At 39.3% G+C, this 20,394-nt stretch overlaps 2 protein-coding genes across 2 annotated transcripts; one reads left to right on the top strand and one right to left on the bottom strand.

Annotated features, from left to right (window-relative positions):
- Positions 1-473: 473 nt before the first annotated feature.
- fbxw12 (F-box and WD repeat domain containing 12) lies at positions 474-4,569 on the bottom strand. Its single transcript, XM_030769577.1, has 10 exons — positions 4,471-4,569; positions 4,202-4,239; positions 3,539-3,708; positions 3,109-3,230; positions 2,600-2,806; positions 2,267-2,431; positions 1,556-1,769; positions 896-1,077; positions 687-817; positions 474-573 (listed from the first exon to the last, which is right to left on the bottom strand). The coding sequence occupies exons 1-10, from the start codon at positions 4,567-4,569 to the stop codon at positions 474-476; spliced, it is 1,428 nt and encodes a 475-aa protein (XP_030625437.1).
- A 2,141-nt stretch (positions 4,570-6,710) lies between these two features.
- wnt7ab (wingless-type MMTV integration site family, member 7Ab) lies at positions 6,711-14,264 on the top strand. The gene is made up of 4 exons (XM_030768430.1): positions 6,711-6,781; positions 7,622-7,848; positions 11,062-11,333; positions 13,782-14,264. The coding sequence occupies exons 1-4, from the start codon at positions 6,711-6,713 to the stop codon at positions 14,262-14,264; spliced, it is 1,053 nt and encodes a 350-aa protein (XP_030624290.1).
- The last annotated feature ends 6,130 nt before the right edge of the window (positions 14,265-20,394 follow it).

Raw genomic sequence — 20,394 nt, 5'->3', positions numbered from 1 at the left:
GAGATAGCTGAAAATGTGTTATAAATATTAGTAAAGGAAGAATGGTAAAGTATGGTGTCATACAAAAACAGGAACTGATCAACATGTGCAAACTGAAAAACTAATTCAATTCCACCAAAAACAAACCAAGACAAAAGGTCTTCTACAAGCACCTGATCTTAAAAATAACAAATAATTAATACAGCATTTGTAAACATAACAATGGAAAAAGCAGAAAAGCCAAAACAGACGCAGAAAAGGCCTCTAAGCAGTCCAACATTAAAATGGTGAGTCTCTCTCAGTAGACATTTCCAACAGGTGAAACCAGCCAGCCTTCACAGGTTTAAACAGTTCAAATGAACAAGCAGTACATTAGCACCGGTCACCTATAAAATGAACTAAGAGAGAACAGGCACAAGAATGGGGGTATATTTGTAACAAATCTTACAGACATTTTGGCTTCACTCATTCACTACATGTCAGTCAATGTTGTCTCAGGAGTCGAACGTGTACGCCTTCAGAACGTCCTTGCCATTCACAGCTTCCACTGATGCCACTATGCTGGCATAGTCACATGTCACGTGTGTGAACCCTCTGTGAACAATACAGCAGCTCACATTGAACACAAGATTAGAATAATCATTATCAGACATATGATTTGATTATTCTGTGTTTTTAGAGCGGGTAATGAGAATGCTGTAATGTACCTGGACATGGTGTGAGAGCCTCCTAGTAAGTGATACTGACTCTCCAGAGTGAGTCCTTTGTCCTTCTCCCTCCTCCATGTCAGGACTCTTAAAGACAGGTCCTGTGAGGCAGTCACGACTCGAAACCCGTCCTGTAAAACCAGCACAACATAAATAAACTGACCGCTGGTGCTTAAGGCTATTGAGATGGCATTGTCAGGACTGCTCACCATACAGAGAGACGTGATTGGCAGCGTGTGGTCCTTGAAAGTAGCGATCAGGGCTCCCTTCATGGTGTAAACTTTTAGATGATTGGCATCAGCTACTACAATTGTACTGTTTCCTTTGGTGTGGAGGATAAGATCTGAATTCGATCTAGTCAGACCTAGTGCAAAAGACTCAACCGGCTGAGCTGAAGGACAGAGAGAGGAATGTTTGCAAAGAGAGGATACAGTCAGAATCTCAGAAAGTGATCTACATGTGTGTGTTTGAACACTTTTAATCATCACAAGTAATCTCTTTAATTTCAACATGAAGAATGTTTCCCTGGATGAGGGACTTTTCATTGAGAACTGACTCTTGCATTTTCATTTGCTTTGTGTCTTTTTCTACTGAAGTTTCTACTAAGATTGCAACAGGACTGAGTGAGTTGACGCAGTAATAAAACACACATTATATGCAGTACAAAGGCTGTATTATGGTTTCTCTACTGCAGTCAAATAAGATTAGTGTCCAGGAGAATAAGGTCAACTGGAAAGGGAGAACTGAGTACTCAGTACTCAGACAAATGCTATGATTCACATAAAAGCAAATACATATTTGTAACTAGACTATTATAAGCAGCCTTGAGTGAAATGCAAAATCCAAAACACTTGCACTGTTAGACTTACCATTTGGTAAGAGTTCATCGTATTTGGATTTTTTCATACTGATATCGAAGACTGACAGTATCTTGCTGTTTAAATTGTTGCCTCCATGGATCACAGCGACACGGGCTGGCTGACCGGGGAAAAACGCTGCAGCACAGCAAGAAGACACAGGCAGACTCACACTAAGAGTACCCTCTTCTTCATTTGCACAACACAAACTCTTAGTGAAGAAAACCTGTAATGCAATCCACACACCCATTACTACTTCTATATTTAGGGAAGGTAAAACAAGGACTACACAAGGACTACATCATGACTGGCTGAGCTCCTTCCCTTGGACATCAAAAACAGCATCATTCAAAGTCTTTCGGGAATGATGGGGAAAAAGGATCACTGTGGCAAACCAACACTGGTGGTCTTGGGAGACAGGAAATCTACTTTCACTGATGTGAGTCCATGGAAACGTGAGTCAACAGGAAGTCAACAGGAAGTTGCCTCACATTGCCTCATCATCTTTAACGATGTTTCCTAGCTGAATTAAGCCTTAAACGTCATAGATTTGGCCACTATTATCTCTAACATTCTAAACTGGAAATGTCTGGTGGCTGAAACCTTACAAGTTATAATGATTTCATTACAGTAGGAATCATTAAAAAATGAAGCACTCGAATGCTCAGCTGACAACATACATCACTTAAATGATTTACTGTGCAAGCAGTTTCACTCACTTACCTTTGGGTTAAAATCAATGTTTTCTTTGGATGCAACAAAGATCCACTTTTCATCAGTAGATGAAAGCAGGAGGTTGACTTTGAATGTGTCTATGATCACTTGACTGGACAGTTTTGTCAGTGAGGGAATTGTCAGGACAATCAGGGAGCCCTGGCTTGTTCCAATCTTAAAGAAAAAAAAAATACTTAGGTCACACGTGCACGTGCCATTTTTTTCTGGTCATGCAGAAAAATAAACATGGTTCATATAAATGAAGGCACCCCTTGAGCATTTAACAGTCCATACATACATACATTAAAAAAAAAAAAAATAAAGCCCTGGTTAGGAGCTCACCAGCAGGAAAGAGTCACCATTGTAACTGAATGGTAGGAGTTCACACTGATGAGATGCTGTGGGAAATGTCGCCACCTGCTGGCCTGTAAGACCCTCCCAGATTTTTAGGTCCCCTGCAGTGTCAGCAGTGATGGCTAAACATTTCTGCGGATAAGCAGCAATGCTCCACAAAGGGTTTGCAGCAGGAGTGGACCACAGCTGAACACCCTACAAGGTGAAGACAACATGTTTTGAGACCATCCTAATCCAAAGTTACATAACAACCTAGAATAACTAAAAACTTTTGTAATTATGACCTGCGATAAAAAAGTCACTCATAATGAACCACAATTTGTTTCCACCCTAATCATCCTCACCTGACTTTCTGTATAGCTGTTCTAGGAACACTTTTGAAGAGCTGAAACAAAAGCCTGTTTACATGATGGCTCTGTGAAAGGATAGTTGCCTAGACCACTGATCTAGATAATAAACATAATTTGTGGAAAAACAGTATCTGGATAATAAAGCACCTTTTGTATGTCCCACCCTCTTACTGTGCCATCAGTAGATGCACTGCAGACCACTGGTGTACTGTTCAACACCTCAGAGAAACTGTTGTTTCCAGCCACATAAACAACGCCAACAACTCGACCTTTAAAATGGAGAGCAAAACATATTTATGGGTGTGAGGGGTCCTCAGGCCTTGAAATGCTGTCAGTTTCTCTTTCTGTATTTAACCAACTGTCACATAGACCTGTAAAAACAAGTCGAGGTCTGTTCTGGTACTGGAACAGGCTTAATACTAAGAAAAAGCCCCTATATAAAAATATATGACTATGAGCTTACAGCTGTACTGTGTCTGTTGAGGAAACCGCACCATAAACATGGTCATGGTGATACTGGGGGATTTTTCAATGTCCATCAGAGGAAATGCTGGGTTAAATGATTATGTAAACCTACCAGTATGACCTCTAAGACTTTTACAGGTGTAGTCTCCACAAGGCCTGCCTGACTTCATCTTCCTCTCCAGTTGGGTGCGACGCATATAATAATTTTTCCATGTGAGGCAGTCCGTGTCATTGAGGAGACTGGCCACGTTGCAGAAGCTCCATTGCTGTAGACACATCTTCCTGTACAAGGCAAGGTTTAACAAGATTAATCTCCCCTTTGATGCAAACTCAGCACATTACACAATTAAATCATAACTTTTTACTTTAGCACTCTCTCTCACACACACAAACAACACTGTCACAACTTACCGCTGTATATGAACACAGTTTATAAGCAGTTTACTCTTACTATGGTGATAGACAATTGTAAACAAAAAACGCACAAGAAAAAAACAACAATGATATGCAGCAGCTCTGAGGAGAAGCAGCAAAGCAGGTTTTATGAAAAGAAAAGAACAGAACAGAAAAGAAAAGAACAGAAAAGAAAAGAAAAGAAAAGAGAAGAAAAAATCTGCTCGTATATCAGTTTGAACTACTGTAACTCTGTTGCTTTGATTAGTGGGCGTGTTCATGGGTGAACAGAAATGACATCAGAATCAAACTTTTCTCTGTTTTAAGCTTACAAAAATAGGGTAATAAAGACAGTATAAACAATAATCATTTTAGAACTCACCGCCATAACCAAGGTGTGGCTGCCGCTTCCCACCATACCTGTTCAAAGTGAACTGTAAGTGTAATGCACTAAAATTTCACGTCAGCTTGCATGGCTGAGATGGCTTCAAATTTCAACGTATTCGTATTTATTAAGATAATTGCCTCCGATCTTTTTGTTGTGGTATGTAATGCGCAGGTGTGGAGTCACTGGAATTGTGAGAGCTATACTTAACGTCTCATTTAAAAATCCACACGCTTCCGTAGTTTCTTGTTTTGTTGGTGTATTACCTTGCAAACGCAGGACGCTCTGTTTAAGTCGTCATCTTGAAGAAAGGAAAAAATCTGAATCCAGCAATCCAGCGGGACTCTGAATACATCAAAATCCATGCTCATTGCTTGTACAAATACTCATGAGTAAGTTTGCAGTTCTACTGATGCTATACACAAAAGAGTGTTACAGCTAGTGCTACGGAAAGCCTGAAGGGACATATTCAGGATAAAAATTTTTTTTACAAGAGCCGTTAAGTAGTCCTCAAATAGACAGCGTTACATTAAAATCCACAAAACACAAATTAAATATAAGAAAACAAAAGCAACAGATATATAGGATTTCTTTCTTTCTTTGTTTTCTTTTCTTTTTTCCTTTTTTCCCCCCTCATTTAGTGTTGTGAAACAGAAACAAACTTTCAAATGAAAATTGCATTGTTTTTCCCTTGTAGGAAACCCCTCTTATGTTTATCATGATAAACATAAGGGGGGGTTTCCTGCACTATAGAGGTTACGTAGGTAATGCATAGGGGGCAAAAAACTGTGTTGTCACAACAGTGTGTTTGTTACTCCTCATACGGCAGTCTGGCTGACCGCACCTTACCTCCAGTGACTTCCAGGTTTAGTCATACATTCAGAGGGCATCTCGTAGCTAAATAGCCTAACCACTTGAGTCAACGGCGTATCTTGACAGTCCGCCCAACAGGAAAACATACTCACAGCAGCGAGCCCAAGTGAGGACTCCCCTAGGTCATTTAGCGCGAGGAAGTGCAAACGAGGCTGATGGAAAACTGTGTGCCACAGTAATTATCGGACGGAAAGACAACAGCAGGGTGGATCAGGTTATTATGATAAATGACAGAGGAGCCTTAATGAATACATTTTACTGAAGAACAGAGGGACAGAATGTTATTATTGGCCACTGCATTTCACAAATGTAATCTTTATGATGTTATGTGCCCTTTATATTTCGGGATTTTGAAATTAGGCCCTTAAACTAATATTTGCGACGTGTGCTTTATCTTTGCCTCTTACAGGAATTGCATCATTATCAAGGCAATTTGCATTGTGTCACCTGCATCTCTTTTCACTATTTGACAGAAAAGAATTCGGTTAAAACAGACTTTAAAACCCAGACTATAAATAGATTATAGTATGAGGAGTAAGGCGTCTAAATTACATTCAGTATGTAATGTACTATTGCTGAATTCATTTTTTGAGCTTGAAAAAAATCTACAACACTGACAAATCCATATCACTTCCAGCAACCTTCACTGCGAATTTTTAGACATCAGTCTGTTCTCCAAAATCTGTACTTGTCTTTCCTCAACATTGAGGGCACATTGGCCTTTCAGGCAGCAGGTGGAGCAGTAGTGAAAAATACATTTGCTACGTAAGTGGTCTTTTAAAGTGCTTGGCCTTACTACAAATGTTACCTACACACAGTGTAACAAAATGTAACATGAAACAAAGCATAAGACAAGACAGGATACCGCGAAACTGTTCAATACTTGAACGACAAACCACTGGTTTATCCCTTAACGAGTAAATTTGTTTTAAACAGAATAGGCTATGTTATGTTCATCAGAACTGTTGATTTAGCCTCACTTAAAAATTTGAGACCTAGTTTTAGGTTTAACAGATTTCGGTGGCTATTTTGAAACCTTTTTAATACATGCTATAAACAAACAAATTTCTCCGCAAATACATCTCCACTGGTTAAGTAACCTATTGGGATTCTCTCTGAAGAATACTCGTTCATTAGACCGCTAATCAAGAAAATAGAATTTCAAAATTATATTTGTGTAGTCAGTACTTTTTAGTGGCAAACGGCTAAAATCTTAAGCTTAATTAGAGAACAGGTGAATTCACATCTCTGGAATATTTATGAGTCTCTGCAGGTGGGTTTGGATTCCTCTTCGAACACGCCCTGAAATGAGGCACGAGCTGCGGGCGCACTGTAAGTATGTGGTTAGTTCACACCGTGAGACGCAGTGCTGTGCGCTCCAGACCATCTCAGGGCGATCCGTGCTTATCTCCAGCTCCTACCAGTGTCACTCAAACAAAACGAAGTCAAGTCGACAGAGTAACCCGACTTCTTTGGGGGCATTTGAAAGGCGTTGGCTGAGCTACATATGCGGGAACACATCAATTCACTGGACTTTTTGTGAACTGACTTGGGGTTGTTGCGACAGTGGTAAAGATATTTCAGCTTCACGCGAATTTTCACAATCATTGTGTGACACGGGCAAAGTAACATCATGAGTAGAAAAACGCGGCGTTGGATATTTCGTATTTTCCTTTGTCTTGGGATAGTATACCTGAAAATTGGGTGAGTATGTAATGGGTCGTATACATGCACGGAAACTGCGTGTTTTGAAATATTCTGAGTGGAGTTTTTAGTGGATTGACAGAGCCCAACGATACGTATTTGCACATTTCAACTACGAGATAATCTTTCCAAAGTGTTAATAGAACAGTCACGTACATCAGGTGATTTATACAAAGTCTGTTTATTATGGACATCTAATATAGACATTCTGAAATACATAGAGAGAATGGACAGAGTTGGACAAAGCCAGATTTGCATAGATCTGGTTCGTTTAATAATATCGGGCGTAATATTTTGAATATATGCGAGATATTATTCACGCATACAAACGTCATATTTCTTGTGCGATTCAGTCCAATCAGAGTAAAGGCTGGCAACTTAATTGTTAAATTACTCTTAGAATTTACGGAGTACATCTAGACAACGTGCGACTGGAGAGCAAATGATATGCGCACGTCGCTGGTATCAGAAAACTCAGAATACAAACACTAATGGATGTTTTACAGTTTCAGACCAGAGAACTGTAAAATTTGCAGTACCAGCAGAGAAAGCTAGAACACACACCTCTAAGAGTGCAAACCATTTACACATATTTGTTTCGCCCTGTTTAAGCTATAGCGAAGTAAAATGTTTTCCTTGTCATGTCTATCCAAACACATCATTCATTTACTGTTTAAGACTGAAAACATCATCAAAAACACCGCAGACTGCCGTAATGGATGACTGTCTTGGCTCATTTTGCACACTTACGGGAAAGAGAGGAGTCGGTGTCAGGAGTAAAACAATAATTCATCTAAACACGGAGTGACTTAAACTTTTTTTGGTCTCGACCTGTTCCAGGGGCTTTTCTTCTGTTATAGCTCTGGGAGCTAGCATTATCTGTAACAAGATTCCTGGACTGGCACCCCGTCAGCGGATCATTTGCCAGAGTCGACCAGACGCAATTATAGTCATCGGAGAGGGCGCACAGATGGGCATCAACGAATGTCAGTTTCAGTTCAAACACGGGCGATGGAATTGCTCTGCGCTCGGGGAGAGAACGGTCTTCGGAAAAGAATTGAAAGTGGGTATGTTGCAAATCTTTTAAAGCTTGCTTTGAAATATTTTACCGAAGGAAAGAACTTGTAACCTACTGTTCCTGTACGTTTATGTCAATTTCATGTGCGTTAGAGCCTGATAAAAATAAAAGTCGCTGCAAAACTATCGATATCTCTGACAAAGCCATACTGTATGGATGTTCCACTGGACTGAACTGAAGTGAAACAAACCAACATTAGACAGTTCTATCGAACCGCTTGGCCCTCTAAGACTTCCTCCTCACATGCCTGGGATGTCTGGCGGATGAGATGTGCACATGTTTGGTACCTGGGGTCATACAAGCAGGTGGAGACCTGTACCTGCTCTCCTCTCCAAAGCCTGTTAAAACTCAGGCAGCTATCGATATTATGCCTCCTGTATTATATTGATCAGTCTCACCTCAATCAAAGCACTGATAATGTACCAAATCATAAAAAAGGTCTTTGTTAGGCCCTGACGTGAAAACACCCATTGTGCTGATGACTGACTTTTTGTTAAAAGTAATTCACCCAGCATTTTCTTTTCTCACTCATCTATGAATGACAGATTTTGTGGGGTGTTTAAAGTGCACAGATAGTCTTTTTAAGTGTGTAGTTTGAATAATGTGTCATTATATAGTAAGTGTCCTGTGGCATTTGAAAGGCTTTTGTGATGTGTGTGTAACTGTACCTGGTTTACACTGTGGTACTGCTGCATTGAAGTGAAAGGGTTTCTTTGCGGCTACAGTATCAAAAAACCCTCTGTGAATATTGTTGTTCCCTTTTTTGTTGAGGAAGGCAGTCCCAGGAGGCATGCTTTCACAGCTTGTTATGGTTTATCTGTATCTTTCCGATGCCTACACTGCCAGGGTGTTGATCTTTCCACGGGTATATGTTACAGAACATTTAAAAGATGACAGTGGCCTTGACAAATTAGTTTTTCTTTCCCTCTTAAAATTCAAATTATGTCAAGACTGTTAGATGACTGTCATTCATAACAAGGCGTGTTAGACTCTCCATTTTTGGATTGTTGAGAATTTTGCAGTCTCTCATCTGTTTAAAAGCTTTGGAAGGTGACCTGTTTGGAAGAACAATTAAAAAAGACTACCTTCTCTTCATTGGGTGTACTTCATATTTGCTGATGTGATTTGTTGGTGGTCAGGTAAACTGTAGGACTGTCTGTTAATGAGCAAGGATGTCCGGTGGATGTCTTCACTGTGGGCCAGGTTTACAATGACATGAAACAAGTCAATTTGTATGAAAACTCTGAACACAGATGTGGCATAATTGCCCAACCAAACCAGATACCATTCCAGCATCGCGTCATCCAAACAATACAAACCTGAGTCTCAGACAACCCCCTGTGGCGCTTCCTATGAAACATTGACTTAAAAAAGCCATAGCTGCAGCCAATGTCCCTTAACACAGAATGTGGTCAATTTTGTGGTCAAATAATGTTGTGTGATGAGAATACTGATCTCTGTACACAAAATAGTTCTAGCCTGGCCCTGTGTAGTGCTTTCTAGCTGAGTGATGAGGCCTGTTGTTTGAGTCAAACCTCAACTTAGTTTCAGAGCCATATGTTGTTAAGGTAAAATGGCAATAATCCCAACTGGGCTACACTTGGCAGCAGTGGCCTGGGGTCCAAGGGAACACAATGGATAGAAACAGTCCCTGCTTTTTGTTAGTCACTACAATCAGTCACTGTTTTTTTTGTGGGCTCTGATAGTCAGGCGCCTAAGCAGTTGAAGGTATTGTTGCTTGAGTAGGACTCTATTCCAAATGCATTGAAAAGCTCAGAGTTGTTACACAGTTCATAGTGTGAAAAAGTATCAGGGGCTTGCTTCACATTTACCAGAAGAGGGATTTCCTGGATTCACTTGCCTCAGGTAAAAAGGCTCCCATGTGAGGGGCAGATGTATGAGAAATCATAGGTAGCTGAGGGTTCCAAAAGGGGTGATAGAATAAAATTTGGTAACTCAGTTAAGAGTTGTGTGTAGCAAGAATGTAACATGTAACATGTTGCATTGTTATACTGTCACATTCTGAGTTATAGCATCCATGGAACTAGCAATGGCTGTGAATAATCAGCAGGGTGGAAACATAGCATTGCTTCTGTGAAGACAGCGATCACAAATCATTATTAAAACAGGAGTGAAACAGCGTCATGGCTTGTTTGAACATTAACTAATTAAGGTGGTCTAGAGATTTTATAAATATTGATTAACAAGAGCAGACTCAGCCCTTTGTACATATTAAACATTTTAAGAAAATTTATCACCTGATCTTGTCAGTGACAGCTGCATTTTAAACTGCAGTGCTCTTATTCATTCAAGACATGGCTGAACTTGGCAGCTCAGCTTGGACTTTTCACAGAGAAGACAAGAAGTTAACTCTTATCAATATGCCGATTATTCAAACACTCCAGTGCGTGTAAATCATTTATTAGTCAGTGTAACGAGAGATATCAGATTCAGGGCTGTTAGCTCTCCTTTCTGATTACACAAAGCAGACCTGTCATGGTAAGAAATGGATCAATACCTTCCCTGTCACTCACATTTGCTCTCTCAGACAGTCTAATCAATCCCAGCTCGCGTGTCCAGTGGATGGTTGTCAGTGCTTCAGACATATGCAGTCAAATCAGACACAGCCACAGCCGCTGTCAGTGTATACAGATGCGTATAGTGCAACAGTTGTAGTAGGGTACACAGTACAGGTTATGATGACTATAATGCTGGTATGACAAAGAGTGTTCCCTTTTATGACTGATCATACAGTATGTTTTTAGTGCAGCAATGATTTTGGGGATTGCTAAAGTTCAATTCTAAGCACTCTTATTTCAGGAAGTGGTATGGTCACACAGTGGTCTGAGTAGCATGGGATGATCTGGACCAGCATAGCGGCATATCCATTCTGCTTTTAAGTAAATTGATATTTATTTTCAAGTAAAAACTTTGTCTACCATTGTGTAATTACAAATGGTTCTCTTGCACTTACTGAAATGCAAGAATGGTTGGAAGTGATCAATTCTGTGTAATTTATCAGTCTACACATATTTGTATGTCCACACATAAATCACTCTGTACTCACTATAATTATAAATTGCTATGCTCATACAACAGTATTATAGACAATATTATAGTCATTAATAAAGAGATTTGAAATGGAGACTGTAAAATAATTTTACTTACAATTCTTTACTGAAAAGACTGTCATCTGTTTCAGGCAGTAAAGAGGCAGCATTTACCTATGCCATCATTGCGGCCGGAGTGGCTCATGCCATTACGTCGGCCTGTACACAGGGCAACCTGAGCGACTGCAGCTGTGACAAGGAAAAACAGGGCTTCTACGGCCGTGGGGATGGATGGAAATGGGGGGGCTGCTCGGCGGACATTCGCTACGGCCTCGGCTTCTCGAAAGTGTTTGTGGACGCCCGAGAGATCAAACAGTCCGCCAGGTCTCTGATGAACCTACACAACAACGAGGTTGGGCGGAAGGTATGTACCTGAACATATCTGTGTTTTTCTTTGACCGGTGCGGAGAACTCTGGGGATTTAGAATTCTGTTAGTTCTTACTCTTGAATATTAATGTATCGGAGAAAAATGTCTCTTCCATTTTATCTGATTGTGAAATTTGCATATCAGTGAGGGAGTCCCCCCTTTTTGACAAATGGCCTCTTTGTACACTTACTCTAAGTCTGTTGTTTCTTCTTATAACACATAGCTAGGTGTTATTTCAGTCTCTTAGATGGTTTTTCAGTCAGTTACCAGGATCTGTTCGTTAAGCATTTAACACTGGATGTTGAAGGGTTTTAAACAAACAAGTTCTAATTTTATACAATGCAGTGATAACATGTTGTGTGTACTTTGCTTGCTGTTCTCATTCATACTCATAGGATGAATAGATAGGATGCAAAGCAATGGGACTCCTGAGTGCTGTATCCAGCACAGACAGGGCAGAGATGTGTCGTAAATTTGGGATACATGCCACATTTAAGAACTGCAGCTTGAACTTCATGGGAACACAACTGAATATGTTTCTTGGACTTTGGAGACATGCAAAATAGTTTTCTCCTCCAAGTGTGCAGTGTTAGTTGGCGATATGATGCAACCTGCTTGGTTAATGTTGGTCCTCCTGGGGACTACGGTGTAACAATGTGTAAAAACACATTTTTCTCAGCAATGACATTACAATGTAGTTGTATGAGTATATATATATATATATATATATATATATATATATATATATATATATATACACACACACACACACACACACACACACACATATATATATATGTGATGTGCGGATGTATAAAACAGACATAGTCACTCCTACTATTTGCCATTCTCTGCCACAGTTAAAACACACCCGATCTCAGGCTGGAAGCCAGGACTACGTTGGCATTGATACAATAGGAAGCTTTTTAGGGGTAAAAGCAGTTTAAGTGGCAGAGTTTGATTACAAACCAGATCTGTTTTCTACAAATACAATGACTCTCTGGATAGGCATAAGAGCCCTCACGTTCTGCTCAGTTAACAAGAAGTTATGCATTCACTCACACCTCTATCCCATATAGTACTCATCTGCTCATCTGATGGTGAGAATGAAACATGTTTCATCCTTTCATGTGTCGTTATTATTTATCTTGAATCCAATCTTCTACTTCTAGTTGGTGGTAAAGTGCCTGATAGTGATAAAAGAAACACGAGACACTCAAGTCATTTTCCCCTGTGTATAAGCCAGTGGTGTAGTCAATACATATAGTATGGTCTCATTGTAATGACACATTTAAACTGGAGCAAACCACATTATTACACATTCATTTGTTCTGAACTAAATACACCTGTGGCCATCCTGTCTATGGAGCTATTGCATAAAGCTGTAAATATTTGGACTCAAACAGTAATTTGTGATACAGAAATCTAGCACATGTGAAATCCTGGGAACCAGTTACATAATATCTCAGCAAATCTTCCAATAAGGGATTGAGATATAAGAGGGACTTCCTCACACACAACAGTAACAAAAAAGAAAGACATATCCATCTTAAGTCTTGTGTGCCCCGGTTTGTTCCATAGAGGTCTGATTTGGTGCTCCAAGACTTCCTCTGAGCTCTAGTGCCTTACTCTTAGATCGTGGGCGATCGATTTACCGCGTTCTTTCTGCAAGGGTTTAATTCATGAGGGGCTTATCTAAGCGCTTCAATCGACTTTTAGTGAACTGAGAGCACTCTGTGGTTCGCTCTTTTTTGGGGGTTGGGGGGGTGGGGTGTTGGTTGGTCCTCCTCTACATTAAAAGAGTTCCCTGTTCTGACCTCTTAATTTATGCCAACCAATGTACAGACAAGAGCTTTGGCTCAGTGCCCCCCTCCCCCTCTCTCTCCAAAATTCAAGATGGCAAAAGGTTGTCCTTAGTTTTTGTCGTTAAAGTTGTTGTTAATGGATGAGTGACTCTGAGAAGGCTGTTTAAATCAGTGTTGGCTATGCATTGAGAATAAAGGGGGTTGAGGGGTTGAGAATACAGTCATTGACTCAGGGGTTCATACCATTGTTCATATTCCTGTGTGTTTTATATAATACATTTTACAAACTTCATTGGATTAGAATAATAAAAGTTAATGTGCTGTTTTATCTTATTGCAAATTATTGCTGGTCAATGGTACAAGTGATCTTACAATAAAGTAGAGTATTGTTCATTTTGTCTGCTTTACAATCTGAGTGTTTTGGAAAATAAATTTTAAAAATGAATCTGTCAAAATGTTAATTCCAAATAGTCCTTTAGTCAAGTCTAAGTTTTGAGTCCTTGTTTGATTAGAAAGAAACCCTGATATCACCATTTTGAGTAATGGCAAAGTATCCAGTGATCCCTCACAATGGTTGTGATACAGTGGTGATTTGATTGTGTCAGAGTATTAAACGTGGTGACCATGTTTTCCCCTCAGGTTCTCGAGAGGAACATGCGTTTGGAGTGCAAATGTCATGGCGTGTCTGGCTCCTGCACCACAAAAACCTGCTGGTCAACTCTTCCCAAGTTTCGTGAGCTTGGCTTCATCCTGAAGGAGAAATATACCCAAGCTGTACATGTTGAACCTGTGAAGGCCAGTCGCAATAAACGCCCAACTTTCCTCAAGATCAAGAAACCCCACTCCTACCGCAAACCCATGGACACTGACCTGGTCTACATTGATAAATCACCCAATTACTGCGAAGCGGACCCGGTAACAGGAAGCGTTGGGACACATGGTCGGATTTGTAATAAGACATTATTGCATCATAGTAGTGGATGCGATCTGATGTGCTGTGGGCGGGGCTACAACACACACCAATACTCACGTGTGTGGCAATGCAACTGCAAGTTTCTTTGGTGCTGCTATGTCAAGTGCAACACGTGCAGTGAGAGGACAGAGGTGTACACATGTAAATAAGAGTATTTATTGAATGTTCATATCTGGGTGGCTGTTATGTGAGTGCATGGTAAGCTTTTGTTTTTTTTACAGACAGGGTGCTATATGTCACAATCAGACTTGGAGGACCTCTTGAGGAAGATGGCGAGATGTTGTTGCATTTGTTTGCACAAATTCCCCAATTTTTTGGACTCTTTAATGGAATTTTGACACACCTCTTTCCCCTTTAAGGAATCTTTAATAGAGATGCTGAGAACTTCATCCAAAGGAAATGACCTTGTAGTTTTCTGTAAGTGGAAAGAATGTCTTGAGAAAGAAAGTGACTTAGAAGAATTGAACTAGGTTGCCGTTTGCCGGTGTTATAGATATTTCACATCTGTTGCTGGGTTCTCAGGAACCTTAGATGGAACTATGTGAATGAGAGCTTACTGCTGATTGGCTGGTGGGTGAATGGATGACCTTTCCTGACCCTGTGCATCACTGTCAGTAACCATTCTTCACTTGTGAGGTGTGGGACACACTTTGCAGATTATGCATCGCCATGAGTGACACAGGACGATAATGGGATGATTTCTCAGTTCGTTTAAGATTTAGACAGTTCTTAATTTATTGATTTTGGAAACTACTGATATTTTGGCAGGACACTTGAGAGGACAGAATCACAAACAACACATAGAAAAATTGACAACAAACTATTAAAATAACTACTGTGTTCATGTTCTACTGCTACATCTCATTCATTTTCTTCTATGAGATTTTGTTCCTGTGTTTGCTGCTAGTCTGGAGAATCACTTTCCCTGCCATAGAGAAATAACTCAAATGACTGTATAAAAAAGAAAAGGAAAAAAAGATCAAGCTAACTGCATACTTAGTATAACAGAAATAGTGATAAAACCAGACATGGTTTTTACAAGGAATATATTGGTAATAGAGTATATTTTGTGAAAGAATATTTTTATATGAATGTTTTATTTATGCTTTTTCTTCTTCTTTTGAAACTCATTGCTGGAAACTGGACAGACAAACCATTGGCTATGCAATAGGTATGAGTCTACGTGTGACATTTTAGCTTTTATGTTGCCATTGGTGTCAGCAATTTATAATCTCTTTTACAGAATTTTGGAGATTGTTTTGATATTTAACCTGTGGAACAAATGGTAAAGGGAGCTGAAAATGAGAATGTTAATTTTCAGGAAAGTAATACATTTTATAACTTAATTTGAATAAGACTAATCAAAACTAATTTGCTGTTTTATTTCATTGCAAATCATGTCATAAGCTCAATGGTACGTCTAAATTGCCAAACTAGGAATATTATCTCAGTTTTATGTGGTGAACCATCACCTCACAAAAGATTAGAAAACTGTTTATTTTGTATGCTTTACAGTACAATGACTTTTGAAACTAGATGTTAAAAAAGAATGATAACAAGGGTAGTATTTTTTCTTTAAAAGTCAAATAAATTGGTCAAAATTTTGTATGAAGAACTGGGTCTTATTTCTGATTGAATGATTACATTTCAGAAGTTGGACAGCGCACATATTTATTTGTTACTTATTAAAGAGATTTTAACCCTCTTATAATTCTCTATCAATCCAAACCTATTCCTGAAAGCCATCCAGTCATTCAAAGCTATCATATCACAGCAGTGGTGGAGACCAGGTCAAAGAACACCAAAGCCTAATCAAAAGGAATGTCCAAGGAAGTCTGTTGATAATGTTGGGGTGTTTAATGGGGGGGGGGGGGGCATTCAAGAGATCCAGCCACCTGAAAGCTCATGAGAAAAAAAAAAAAGACAAAAAAGGAGAGATGTGTTCTTTAATAGCAGTGCACTGATGTGATTGAGGGACTCTGGTCAGAGAAAGAGAATCCTAGTGATGTTCAGCTAAGACGAGAGGAACTGGGGCTTTAAGGTGATAGATTACTCTGACATCAGCCTCATTCAAGTCACAGTTATTTGTTGCTACAACAACTCCACTGTGCTTGAGAAAATGCTAGAAATACTCCAGGAGAAGCCAGGCTACCCATTAGCAAAATGTTAACAATGCAAAACCCTCTAAAGATGAGAATGATTCGAATGAGCTGACTCTACAACACCAGAAAGAAAAAATAGGGGCAATTTGCCTGTGTAAGGGACAACACTTGGAGGAACAGACTTTACAGATAATAAAAGATATTTTTGTGGTATAGGCCTCCTTATATGAGAAGGAACATTCAATAGGAAACTTGCCAGCCAAGCAGCTTGGTTAAATTTAAACCAGGATCCTTCTTAAGGCATAAAGTACATTGTCTTGTTGATGAAAGAAATGTTTGAAAGAGAGTTCCCCCACCATTTAACATCATGAATCCATAATGAGGATGATCACCTGGTTCCATCTATTTAGCAACTGGACAATCCCTGTGGCCACCAATAATGATTAAAGGAGAAAGCATTTTCACTTCAGATTGTCAAGAAGTAACCACTGCGTTGTGAACGAAAACTTGATTTCTGTGCAACATTCAGTTTGCACCACTACAAGGTTCCAGAATCTCTTCTCTTGCAGCACTGTGCTCTCCACTCATTTATGCTCCTGGGTGGCAGTTAATTTCAAAAGCGCCAAGATAACACTCTCAAGAATGTAGTGAAATTTCATCGTGCACTCTCCATGCACGTATTCTCTTGGGTGGCACTCCATTTTTAAAGCAACTGGATAACACTCTAAAAACTTACCAAAATCGCTGGTATAAAACTGTTGCGTATGACAGTGCTCTAATTATCTAGCTTGGTTTTGTGCACAGGCAAACACTGACAATTCAGTTGTTTTTACTAATCCATTTGAACCTACACTGATGAAATATGTACTAGAACAACAAAAACATGCCAGAGAAAGCTACTGTATTTTAGAGTCTTTGCCAGGAATGCTAGAAATGTCAATCATATTCTCATGGATGTTTTTCCATAAACACTGCTACCTCACTGCTACGGTAGGCAATGAATATGATATGAGTACAAGTCTAAATGGGGGAGGCTTATGTTTCTTGTTGTATTGTTTATGATCACCTTTTGGCACGTGTGTAAACTGGGTGCCAGAGGGAGTGTTTGATTTACGGTTGACAGTCAGTCTCTAGGCTGGGTCTGTGTTATGGTTGCCTTTCTGCTGGAAGACTGGCCTCACCAATACGTATTCCAGTGAGCTCAAACCGTGGCTGAATTTTGTACGAGACCTTCACTCCAAAACCCCTCAAACACACACTGTCGTGTCTTTCAAGCAATCATTTTACATGGATGTTCTGCTTTGCTTAGCACAGTGTTTGCATCTCTTGAATGTATGAAACACATACATGCATTAAAACAAACTAAAGAAAAAATGTATAGGATGCCAATGTACTATTGTCAAGTGACAGAAAATAACTCTTTTTAAGATGAATGCTCATAAGCTTGAATAATCATAATTATGACAATTAAAATCCTTTCATTTCTCCCCCTAATTTAATCTAATCAGCATGGATCATCACTAGTCAGAGAGCTGTGATAAAAGGCTGTAATTGGAGGTGAGGAGCGGGAAGGGAAATGCGTTTTACACCCTCTCTCTCCATCATAAATCACCCTCTACATAATTCCATCAGTCAACTTTTGTTTTTTCTTCTGGTTGGGACTTGCACAGGCACCTGAGACGTGTGCTGTAAATTGCAGAGCACAAGGCAGTCTTTATGTTAATACACATGCTCGCTCTGTGTGAGTGTGTATGTGTATGTGTGTGTGTGTGTGTGTGTGTGGTGTTTCATTAGTTCAACAAGAGAATCACAACAATGTCATGGTCGTGTTGAACACAACTATATTCAAACACAGTGAGCTCAGCAGTAGGTGTATCCAATGACAGATCTTACTTTGGTTGTTTTAAAGATACTCCCATGGCCTACAAGAATTGCAAAGTGTGTCTTTCAGATGCCTTTTTGGCGCTTGGACTGATAGCAAATCACAAGGAGTTCTAACATGTTTTGGAAATTCTCATAAACTGAGCACAGAACCACAATAAACATTTCAACAACACTTTGATGGGTGGCGAGCATTTAAAGGAAAAAAAAAAGAGTTTTTTTGAAAAATAAACAAGCAATATAAATAATGACAAAAGTGAGAATTAAAAAGAAAGTAATGTTTTTTCATGAGCATGCATCTGAGACATGGAGAGAAAGATTTCTGAGTGAGCTATGGTAATTATAGTCTTTGATGATCATGGATGAACTCTTGCATGTGTTGTGCTGTGATATGGAGGTCTGACCCCATATGATACTCTGTTGTACTTGCCTGTGTGGTTTGGTCGGTAGTATACTGGTCCCACATGTTTCTCTCCTCTGTACGTCACCTGAACCAAGCTTACCGTAATCTTCAGAGGTCTTCGGTGTCTCAACATGGAATGTTTTTAACAAAAACATGGAACTTTTGCTAACCTTCAAGGCTAACTGAGGAAGTGAACTATCACAGATAATTTTTTTTTTCTAGAGAGTTCATCAACCTCTAGGTAAGAGTCATGACTACTCCCACACATAGAATAAAAGAGTTCTGTGACATCAGAAAGGATTTTAAATACTTTTATTTAGAGGGGAGGTTTGGGAGACGTCCTTAAATAATTACAGGATCAGCTCTCTTGCTTTGAAAAGTCATGCTTTCTTAACATACTGTAAGTATAATTTGTTCAGCATCGCTCGCTGCTATTGCTTACCCCACTGCAAAGCAAAGGGCATTTGACAGTATTCATATTCTTTGTTAGGTCAGACATGTTTCAGTGAACAAGCTATTCATTGTACAAATGTGACACATATTGACAAGGAAACTGTTTGACATCAGTGTCCAAGATCACTTATGGTCCTCAGATATACAAAATTAAAATTTTACTACTTCAGACAGATACATGTACCCCTCAGTGGGTGGTAAATGGACAATTATAACGGAATTTTGTCTCTGCTGTCACAAACAACTCTCTATCGGAGTGTTTGTCGAGTTTATTGGAGAGGATGTTTATCCTTAGAACTCACTCTGTTTCTGATGTCACCTGACTAAATCCCCATGGCTACAGATCAACGTTGTTTTGACAACAGTGTTAGGTCTTACTCAGAATGACTATTTTCCAAAATTAGATGACATGATCACAGAAGTGATTTAGCCTCATTCAACTGCGTTCAAAAATGGTCCAGACTGAACAGTTGTGTGAAACCCATGAATGTTCACTGCTTCAAAGGAAAAGTTACACTAAAAAAATGTGAAGCAGGTGTTAATTGTGGTCACTGGTCATTGCTATGACCGTTCTATAGGGCAGTATCACTGACAATATGACCTGATAATAAATTTGATGCCAAATCAATGTTTTATAAATTAAAAGACAGTGCACAGAGACATACACACTGTAATTGGGTTTGGGGTCTCATCATTATAGTCAGACATATGTGCTGTGTTTCTGTAAGGCATTTAACAGTCTGTCTTGAGTAAGCTGGTAGTCCTCTTATGCTAAAATGTTAGTATGACAATCATTCATTTACATGAAATTCATCTGAATATTTCAGTTATTGATTGACTGCAATACATAGTACAATACAATGAGCGCATTTGACAAAAGAAAGGGCAAATTGTGAAACAGACACATGATACTGGCATGGGATTGTTTGTTAGGTGAATTACTAGACATTGAACACCCACTTGGCCGTTTCTTGAGCTCAGCTACAAACACATACCATTTTATATGAGTTAATCTTAACTCTTCTTTTGGTCACCTAGAAATTTAAAGTACTTACATATTTTTCTTATGTAATATTCAGTATTTTGAAGGTCTGTAATTCCTTTTTTGTTTGTTAAGTTTTGCTGAACCCAGTGCAGCTCATGAGAACAAAAGGAATGATTAATGATATGATGGCTGTGATTACATGGTTTAGTTATTTAAACTGGCAGTATCAGCTCAAATTGTTTCATGGCTCTCTGCAATGATACATTTAAAACAAGTCTGGGCAGGCAATAAGATGTAGCAGGGGTAAAAACCCTGCTAAATACCACTTTAAAACTATGACACCTTAACATACTCCATGTTTACCTGAGCCGTATGCTCTTACTTGATAAGTAAATGCACGTTAACTTTTTAGATTTGACTTTCATGATGACTGTCCAGATTTATCTACTAAAATA

This window comes from Chanos chanos, chromosome 3 (assembly GCF_902362185.1).
Source record: "Chanos chanos chromosome 3, fChaCha1.1, whole genome shotgun sequence".
NCBI classification, from domain to species: Eukaryota; Metazoa; Chordata; class Actinopteri; order Gonorynchiformes; family Chanidae; genus Chanos; species Chanos chanos.
Note: the sequence above shows the minus strand (reverse complement) of the source record. Positions and strands in the feature narration are given on the sequence as shown.

Coding starts and splice junctions, on each gene's coding strand:
- fbxw12 (XM_030769577.1), bottom strand. CDS start 4,569: ATGGATTTTGATGTATTCAGAGTCCCGCTGGATTGCTGGATTCAGATT. Junction 4,240..4,470: donor GAGCGTCCTGCGTTTGCAAG/GTAATACACCAA, acceptor CACTTTGAACAG/GTATGGTGGGAAGCGGCAGC. Junction 574..686: donor GGCTCTCACACCATGTCCAG/GTACATTACAGC, acceptor TATTGTTCACAG/AGGGTTCACACACGTGACAT.
- wnt7ab (XM_030768430.1), top strand. CDS start 6,711: ATGAGTAGAAAAACGCGGCGTTGGATATTTCGTATTTTCCTTTGTCTT. Junction 7,849..11,061: donor CGGAAAAGAATTGAAAGTGG/GTATGTTGCAAA, acceptor CATCTGTTTCAG/GCAGTAAAGAGGCAGCATTT. Junction 11,334..13,781: donor ACAACGAGGTTGGGCGGAAG/GTATGTACCTGA, acceptor TTTTCCCCTCAG/GTTCTCGAGAGGAACATGCG.